This window comes from Cuculus canorus, chromosome 1 (genome assembly GCF_017976375.1).
Source record: "Cuculus canorus isolate bCucCan1 chromosome 1, bCucCan1.pri, whole genome shotgun sequence".
Classification (NCBI taxonomy): Eukaryota; Metazoa; Chordata; class Aves; order Cuculiformes; family Cuculidae; genus Cuculus; species Cuculus canorus.
The window spans coordinates 17,037,365-17,047,335 of NC_071401.1; the positions used below are offsets into that span (position 1 = coordinate 17,037,365).

Consider the following 9,971-nt stretch of genomic DNA (forward strand, 5'->3'; position numbering starts at 1 on the left):
GTTGTTTAGTCTGGAGAAAAGGAGGCTGAAAGCAGACCTTCTCACTCTCCACAACTACCTGAAAGGAGATATAGCGAGGAGGATATTGGTCTCTTCTCCCACCTGACAAATGATAGAACAAGAGGAAATCGGCTCAAGGTGTTCCAGGTGAGGTTTAGACTGGATGTTAGGAGAAATTACTTCTCTGAAAGGGTTATCAAGAACTGGATTATGCTGTCCAGGGAAATGGTTGAATCACCATCCTTGGAGGTATTTAATAGACATATAGATATGGCACTTAGGAACATCATTTAGTGGGGCACTTGGCAGTGTCAAGTTTATGCTTGGACTTGATGATCTTAAAGGTTTTATCCAACCTAAATGATTCTATGATTCTATGAAATTTGAGTTGATAAAGGTTCATAACACTATGTCCTTCTTGTAAGCACAGAAATCTAGAGCTTCCCAGTGAAAGCTGGAGGCATTTTTGAAAATTTATGTCCTTATCAGGAGAAGAGAGTATTTTAGCTGAAATTTTTCTGTTGGATTTGGACTTACTTTCTGCTTACTTTCTTCCTTTCTGCCCAAGTCACTGATTGTCCTCAACATACATACTTGATTAGGTTGCCCCATGGCAAGCCTAATCAAAACGTCATCCCTGGGAACATATAAGGAAGGTCAAGCTGAACACAGCTTTGAGCAACATGATCTAATGAAACATGCCTCTGCCCATGACAGTGGGGTTAGAGCTAGATGATCTTTAAAGGTCTTTCCCAACTCAAACTATTCTGTAATTCTATGCAACTATGATTCTATATAAGAAGTCACTCTACTTTTATTCTCAGATTGTGTTAAACTCATTACGGGATCCTTTAAGGGTACTGTGACAGTACGTGAAACTTCTTATGGGATGTTTAAAGGAAAGGAAAAAATGGGGAAAGAGGAGTGGAGATGAGCTGGGGACGCTGAAGTCTGGGATATCAGTTGCACATAAGCATATTGTGCATTTCTCCATCCACACTCTGCATGTGATTATCATAGTCTGTCCTACCTTCTTAAATCTTATTCCTGATTTTTTTCCTGCATGAGGGTGCTCTATGTTCTTCCCATCTGCAGACTTCGAGTCATCCTAAACAACAAGTAAGACAAGAGGTCCTGGAGTCTGCAACCCATGAGAAATCACAGGTCTGGAGACTCGGTCCTGCAGAGGCTAGAGGGTTTGAGAGCTGGCTATGGAAGAATTACAGAATTTGGATCACCTACCAGAGGATGCATTTGAGGGAGGAGGGAGAACTAGGGTTGTGAGATGTGCTAGCATTTCTCTCCTGAATGTTCTGTTAGTGGCTGGCAGTGTCTGCACTGTGTGTTGCATGCACACAGGTACTGGGAACACTTGTTCTGGCCAGCTCCTGGTGGACCTACGGTCAGGAACCACAGCAGCCTCGCAACTTCACAACCACTCCCCTTCCAACCCTAACTCTGCACCAAAGCCAGACTGAGGCCAGGATTCAATTATAGTCATAAAAATAAGCCCCTGAAGTATTAGGAATAATAATAAATTACTCCTTCATTGATAAATGCCTAGAGCTTTATCCTTTTGTAAAAGTAGAAACAAAATCTCATCTCTCTAAAAATCAGCAAGATTATTCCAGTCTATGGAATGCTAAATTGTTAACGCTGTTCCTAGTGGCCGTGCAAAAATATGGTAGCATTATATATGTCTCTTCTATACCCTGCCAGCTGCTGTCAGATCAATATAACTCCAATTTCCACGGAGTGACACAGATTTAAACCTACTATGGTGGAGCCAAGGGGGTGTTTTTCTCAGCTGCTGAATGAAATATTTTGTAGATGTGGTTAATTTTGTCTGTTTAAGTCATATCCTGAAGCAGCAGGAGTAAATATTTAGTATTATAAGTAAATATGTCAAGTGGAGGCTAAGTATCATTCCCTGAGATTTTGGCTTCCCTGTGGACTGCACCACAGTTCCCTCAAATTAAAAACAAAAAGTAAAACCAGTGTGCAGTCTTGTGAACCCAGAAAGCAGATATCTCTTCCCCTAAGTCTTCAATTACCACCTGTGTTGTCCACAGTATCTCCAATTATTTTAAGTAATGATTACCATAATTTATTGATAAGGTGAGCAATAATGATCCCTAAAGCTGCATAGCTAACTGTGTGAAGAAGCTGCGGTTAACCAAGAGAGATGGTGAGAGCATCTGCTGTCGTGCAGCAATCTCAGGCTGTCTTCACTGCAAATCCTCTTAGTACCCTGCCTCTCAGAAGGACAGGGACAGAGTGGTGGGTGGAGCCTCTGGGATAGAGGTTAGACTTGAAAAACCCTAACCAGCACAGAATAGTGGCAGCAACATTATTGACTTAACAAGCATCTTTATATTAATTTCTTGAGGTTAGGCTTTCCTCTTTGTGGAGCTCTAATTTAAAGGCGCAATCATCTGGAGTAAAAGGTGAAAAAAATAAGAAGCATGGACTCAAGGTCATTTGACTTTTTTTTTTTTTTTTTTCTTACCTCCATTGCAGAGAACATCTGGATCAAACCAACAGCTGGAGTCTGGCTTGGGTGGAGCTCCGCTAGGAAAGTGGATTGCCCGGCCTAGAGACTTCACAGCGTCTGAAGACATGTTCAGCAAATGGGTTGGGAAAAGTTGGTTCCCACAACCATCTGTGTCCAATATCACGTAGTTACTCAGCCCCTTCCCACAGCTGTCTGTCTCTACCCAGTGACTAAATCCAGGGAAACTGAAGTTTTTTGTGTGCTTAGCTATGTTAGCTCCTGAAACTCTGGCTCCTTTCCTCAAAGCACTGTCTATAGCCATCGCCATGAAGTAAATCGCATCATAGATTGTTCCAAAAAGTGGAGAAACCTAAAAATGCAGGAGAAATTGAGGTCAGGATATATTGCTGCCAACCTTTGGCTTGAGATCTGTGGCAAAAAATGTCTCACTAGCTAAGCAGTAAACCCAAGAACCAAGAATTAAGACTTGCAAAGAAATGGGTTTGAAGAATCATAGGTTGAAGGAAGCTCTGGATCAACTTAATATATATGTGACTTTGAATATCTGTCTTTTCTATGGTCCCAAAATACAATTTAAAAGTATTTTTAAAACCATGCACAATTTCTTTATCTTGGGAAGAGCCAAGACTCTGAGCTTGATGTTCAGCTGGCATTTTATCACAGCCTGCTTCAAAGCACTGCACTAAAACATCTTTCACAAATAGAAGATCAAAGCTATAGGCTTGCCTCCCTACCCAGGTAGGAAAAAGTCATGCCCAAAGGATTAATCCTCTCTGTCAGAATATTGTTTATTCCTAAGACATAAAAACATAGAACAGAGCCACAGTAAACTTATTCTTCTATTTACCAGAGCCTTTTCTCCTTTCATTGCTCCTTTCTGTGCCAGATCTGGTCTAGGAACCTGTAACCCTTCCTTTCCCTAAAAGCTCACATGGCAGCTTTTTCAGCTACATGGCCATTCACAGCTGGTAGGTGAAGAGGGATTGTAGCTATACACTCACGATAGAATGAGAAGTGCTGTTGGGAGCTGCAGAATTTGACATCTATGGTGGGATTTATTGACCAGATATAGACACCTATAAGAACCCCACACTCAATATAGTTAACATGGGCACTCATTATAGTGAAGGGAAATACATGCTTTCAAGGCATGATTCATCTCCTCCTAAAGTAAACATCCATGCCGATCTGATAAACCATGCCTTAAAAGTGCTTATAGTCTTTCAAAGCTCACAGTGAGGCTTGAAGATTAACTCATTGAATCCTGCATCTCTTCACCAACATGACAAATTACCTAATTCCTCTTGTAATGTCTACAAGGTAGCATCTCACTTCTTTCTTCTACAGGCCACTGGTGACATTTAGAAAATTGTGTTGACAAAGAATAACTTTGACTACAGCGCTAAGAAGAATGAGGCAGCAATGAACCTAAGCATTTCCCTCTGGAAGCATCCAGCATTTCATTGGTCTGTCACATGCCCCCAGATTCTCAAGCATGTGGATATCTTATCCTGATGTCTTAAACACTCCATGGACTGTATCTACTTTAGGAAACACTTCTTCAGCTCAGGTCTACTGTAATTAACGTGTAGCAAACAAAATCTGAGAGCCTCGAAGACAATCCCTTTCTCTTGAATTTCCAGCATGATCCTGCAGTTGAACCAGCTGAGTTAAATTGTCAGACAATTCAGGAGAAATATCCTTTCCAAACAAATGCAGACCACATCTAACATTTACCGTATTTTTCTCAAAATAAAACCACTCATTCTGGGTTGTTTCTCACCTGTACTCACTTTGTAACTATTACTTGTTTCATGTTTTGCATTACTAGGTCCCAGAAAAAAAAAATGAGAGAAAACATATTTACCTGAGTGGCTTCCAAATCTCCGATTATCTCACCGCTTTCTTTAGCTTCCCTGAATGCATCATAGAAAGTCCTTTCTCCAGATGCCAGTGTGATAGTCAGCACAGCATCGTATGCTTCCTGGAGCTTGTTGTCATTATCAAAGACATTGAATGAGCTGTTTTGGTAAGGAAGACTGTACAGTAAAGTGTCGTATGGAACGAAGACATATCTTCCATCTGCTAGTCCCATTTCCAGAGCTTTTGTGAGTAAGGTAGCTTGTTCCTTCCCTCCAATGAGCACAGAATGCATGCACAGGAGTATAACTGAAACACCAGAATTGCAGTGTTAATTCATGTGGTGGTTTCAACACCACCAAAAAAAGTTGTCTGAACTGCTGTATCAGGTCAGACTCTAATGAACACGCACAATGTGATATGCTGAGGAAGTTGCAGGCTACGCATTCAACCTTTAGAGATCTGCAACATCTGGCAAAGGTGGCTGTAATTATTACCCATTTCTGGAGACATAGAGTGGAGAGAAATTTTCACAAAAGTGAGGCACAGGCTCACATGATGGGAAGGTCATGATCCTATGCTGCCATCAGGTGAGACGTGAGCATTTTGTGCCCTGAGCTGACAGACACCACACAGTCATTAGCAGTGCCCAAGCTCCACCTGTTCATCCTGTCACTGTATATACAGATTTTAGACTGGGTCCTGTGTTGTGTTTCAATATCTGGCCCATGCTTGGCCATCTCAGAGTCTAGGTCTTTGCCTGCAGAATGCCATGTGGCCAATGTCTCCATGTCTGGTGGGGAGATCTGAAGTACAGCTGTATCTGTTTAACAGGCTTTCCACAGTCCTCAGTGACCCTTCATGAAAGGAAGCGCTCCTGATCTTTTACTCAAGTCAGCATATCAAAACTTAGACAGTGAGAGAAACAAAATAGGCCAATGATGGGAAGGAAAGTTGCAGAGAAGACCTGCCTTCTACTAAAAGGAAGGAGCAGGATCTCTAGATGACCTGTGGTCTCTCCTTAGGAGAAAAAGTATCCTTTGCAAAACTGAAGCTGAAGTGAACAAGAGCATTTTGAAGTCGCTAAATTACAGGAAAGAAATAGATGCTTCTAAGCAGTGCTTCATCTTGTCCTATAGGAGAGCGCTTAAGCCCATCATATGAATCACATTTGAAGAGGGACCATTTCTCTTCATTGGTTATGAAAGGAGCATATAATCTCTAACTCACATGAAGAGCTGTGACAGTGATATGGCGAACCCACCAAAAGTGGATTCAGTCTCAAGCATAGGTTTGAGCAAGGATAAAATTCCAAGTTAGACAGCAACTTGCTGCCCCTGTCAGTCTTTGGCCTAAGTGTCAAAGTCTTAAACAAAATGCATCCTTGTCTGGTTTCACAATTCACCTAACTGCAGAGGTGTACATCCAGGGTCAGAACTCTATCACATAATTTCTAACAAGGCTCTGATTCAGAAAAACAGGACTTTTTTCTCAAGAGAAAACAGATCAATCTTTACTACATGTGCTGTATACCAACAAAGGCCTTTTCAGTGCTTTAGTAAAGTGGCATATAACACCAGATTTCATTTCTGATACCTTCACTGAACACAGGTAGTAAGGACACAACATCAAAGCATGAGATTTTTGATAATCCATAATCCAAAACACCATAAATATAAAACACTCCTATAAACCTGTCTTTACACTTGACAGGGTCAAGCACAGACATCTGTCTACTACATATTATATTTTCAGACAAGCTGGACCCAATCTTTCAAGTTGTATAAGACTACTTTGTCCTATCTCTGTCATATACAAAGTGCCCAGGGTCCTTTTATGTGAAGCTCTGGCTTCAATAAGATCAGAAATAAAATTCTCCTTGACTTAAATTACTTCAATAGATCATTCTCTAAGCTATGCCAATGGATAACAATGCAGTCCTACCCCAGCAAATATTAAAACAAAACAAAACAAAAAAAAAAAAAAGATGAGACTTAAAGTACTTACTTCTGAGGCCATGAACTGCTTTAATCTCATTCCAGGTATCTTCAATGCCTTTTTCTCCTTTACGCATGGATGTAACAATGCCTACAGGAAGCCCCTGGTTCCTGAGTGCGCTCGCTAACTTGTTGGCTGTGTCCATCCAAATATCCTCGTTAGAAGCAATGATGCCAACATGAGCCCAGTTAAAATATTTCATTATTGTAAACAATACTCGGGTGGGAGAGGGCAGGGTCCTTGCAAATGTAGGGTGGTGGATGCTAGAATCTAGTTTGTAATTGATACACATCCATGAGAAGATGGCTTTATTCCAGTTTTCCCCTAAAAATGTAGCCACCTCACAGAAGCCAGGGTTCAGAGGGCCTATGAAAGCTGAGGAACGCTTTCCGAAGTCAATGAATTTAACCAGAGCAGCTGATGTCTCACATTCTTCTTGCAGGACCACATAATCCAACCTGTGGCCAAGATTTAGTGAAGGATCTTTGCTTATTCGTCCCACTGCTAACCTGGCAGCCACATGAGGAAAGGCCTTGGAAAAGAAGGGGTCACAGTTCCAGGGTCCAACTAGTCCAATTTTAAAAACAGAACAATGTGCTGGAGAGCAAAGTAGGATTATTCCAAACAGGAGCCACAAGAGAGCCTTGACAAATGTCTTGAATGAATTTCCAGTGTTAAACCGATGCAACATTGCGTGCCTTGACAGCACCCAGAATAAGCTGTGAGGACACAGCAGGGGAAATGACATTGTTTTACAGGCTGGTAGGACTGCACCCAGTTCTTCAGGAAGCCAGGCAGTGCATCATCAGCTGCTGGAAGAAAAGTAGATTACATTTGCCTTCCTGTATACGTATTTGTTCTGTGTATGTAGATATAGCTGACTAAGTACAAATTACACAACAGTTCTCAAGGTGCAAGTCTATGAAGTGCCAAAAAACCTGTGTAGACATGTGGAGATGCATCACAGAAGTCACTGCACCATGCAGACAAGCGTCCAATGGAACTTACTATATTCCTTAAATGCACACTTAGATAAACATTTTAAATGTTTTACAATTTATTATGAAACCAGGCAGTAAACAGTGAGCCTGCTTTGTTTACAGCAGCAAACATAGCTTATGGATATACTATAGTTTTTGTTCTTTGGAAAGATGATTCCTAAATCATATAGACAAACACGCATATGAAAAAATAAAAAGGTCAAATGCAGTAAGCTAGCAACTTCTGCCTATCGAAAATCCTCGTTGAATTTCAAATAAGAATCAGAGCCCATACAAATATAAATACATGTGCACACATGCACATGCTTATTTAGACCCGTATATACATACATTAGATATACACATGCATGTGTGATTTTAAAACTTTCTGAAAAGGTTTTTTAAGGACAACCCACAGAAGAGTCTCTCAAACCTGAAAAAATGAAAGGTGGATAAACAGGTGATCACAAAACCAGGGAAAAGAAGGTTTGTGATTTGGATTTAGTTAAAGAACTGCTAAATAACTTTATCTTCACTCTTGGCTTAAAATATTCTTGGTTAAAGACAAAGAGACACAGTTGTTTTGGAAATAGCAATCTCACCCTCCACAGCTAGGCACAGAAATCACAAACCCATAACAGTCTCCATGCCATCCTGTGGCTTAGAAAATTTGCTGATCCAAGCAGGTTTGTGCTCTAAAAATAGCAGGCCCGTTACACCAGCTTACCTCTTCATTACTGGAGAAGTATTTTTATCCTGAATCCTCAGCCACAAAGACATGCAACGCAGAGCTCCGCAGTGAAGTGTGTGCTGTAAAAACTCCCACAGGTCCTCTAGTCTGATGGAGAGAGACCTTCAGAAAGAGCCACCCACCAGCAGAGCAGCTTCTCACTGCTGGCAACACCTGTCCTTGGATGTGGGTCCCAACTACTCAAGGAGATGCGATGCATAGTCAGCCTCCGCTGCAAATGCTCATGGGTGCCCACCGCCTTCAACTTCTTGCTTGCATGGGTCACTCCAGCTGAGTGGGTGCTCTGGGACCCTCCACGTCGTGTCAAAAGCTTCCTGTGTTCCTTTCAGTGAGGACTATCCTTCTCCTCCAGGGTAGTACGACTTGAGGTACCTCCCACCAAGGCTTTAGTCCCTCAATGAAGCTCTTGCAGAGCTCCAAGGTTACCTCACTCCGAACTGCCTTAGTGCGAAGATGAACTCATATCTAACATAGTAATTGTAGAGATGGCATCTTAAAGCTCTGCCCTTGGATTAGTGAGATTTAGCTCCTGGGATCTGCCCCTGCAGCATAGCTCCTTAAGTCTCTGTGGACGGCAGCTGGGATAGCTCCTCTTCTGCCCTGTAAGCAGCAGAGACAAGAGCTATTTTTGATTTGGGGCAAGCAGAATATTTGATTTTGGGCTCTACCATCCCGCTGATGTGTTGCATTGCCCTTTCCCCCATTTCTTCCTTGTACCAGTCATGACACACAAAGAGCTTTTTATATTTGTATCAAAATAATCTCAGTTATTTCCCTAGGTACTCTGTATATTTCCCCATAGCTGGGCCCTCTAATAATCCTCTACAGACTCCCAGACACCTTTCATCCCCAGGTGACCTGGCAATAAAACTGTCATCCTGGAAAGACCTCAAAAGTCTCCATGACTGCCCTAGCTAGTAAACTGCTTGCAATAATTTAGCAGAAGTCACAGGATCAGTGCTTGTGGTCTAGAGGGAACCATCTACAATCCAACACTTTAGCAGTATTAACTTCAAATACATCATATAAATTATACATGTCTCATTGGTGTGTGTTGAGGAGCAGTCCTCTTTTCATGATTAATGATTACAGGAAGCCACAAAGCCTTTCAGACGCAGTGGGGAAAGCAGCCCTCTCCATTCACTTCATTTCCTTCCATTCAGTGATTTCCTTGCACTGCCCAGATCTGAGAAGAATCCTGGACATGTGCTTCATTGAAGACTGCTTAAGATGTTTATCACGAATTACTAAATAGCTTCACATTAGAAAAATACCTAAAAGACATGGTAACGTCAAGCCTAAACCAAGAATGCTGCTATGTATGCTACTAGTGCATTAGGTTTTGACATGGGGTTTTGATCAAAGCATGAAATCAAATGAAGATTTTTGCAGCTAGGAGTCTGATTTTTTTTAACAGAACTTAAAAGTTTTATTTATCCACATACAAATATATCTACATATCTATCCATACTTCATATGCTCACTGCTGTCTCATTTCTTTCGGGATCAAAAATGGTACTGCACAGTTTGATTTCACTTCGTGTCAGCAGCTCCAAAATCTCCCGGGTAGCTCCAGTGATTACTTACTAGGAGATGTTTATAGCATTAAAACCTCCTTGTTCAAAAAAACGTGTCAAGCACCCAACAATGAAATACTAAAAAAATAATTGTCTTGAGGCTCTTTTTATTCACATAATTACTCTGACCCTTGACAATTAAAGTGGAAACCCTTATCACATTCTCCCTTTTCTTTTGCTTCTTGTCTATCAACGAAAGAAAAAACTCTTTTACAGTCAAGTAATACCAGTGGCAGGAATCCACCCTCCATAGGAAAAGCTGGTTATCCCAAATATATCTGCCATGTCTA

General features: G+C 41.3%; 1 protein-coding gene across 5 annotated transcripts in view; it reads right to left on the minus strand.

Annotated features, from left to right (window-relative positions):
• Positions 1-8,568, minus strand: part of GUCY2F (guanylate cyclase 2F, retinal) — a 53,641-nt gene extending 45,073 nt beyond the window's left edge. For 4 of the 5 annotated variants that reach the window (XM_054056878.1, XM_054056877.1, XM_054056874.1 and 1 more), the window contains exons 1-4: positions 8,081-8,568; positions 6,383-7,185; positions 4,383-4,684; positions 2,510-2,864 (exon numbers count right to left, since the gene is read on the minus strand). In XM_054056878.1, the coding sequence (XP_053912853.1) occupies positions 2,510-2,864; positions 4,383-4,684; positions 6,383-7,121 (1,396 nt within the window). In that variant the 5' untranslated portion in view covers positions 7,122-7,185; positions 8,081-8,568. The remainder of the gene's footprint in view (positions 1-2,509; positions 2,865-4,382; positions 4,685-6,382; positions 7,186-8,080) is intronic. The other variant, XM_054056875.1, reaches the window with a different exon arrangement.
• Between the last annotated feature and the right edge of the window lie 1,403 nt (positions 8,569-9,971).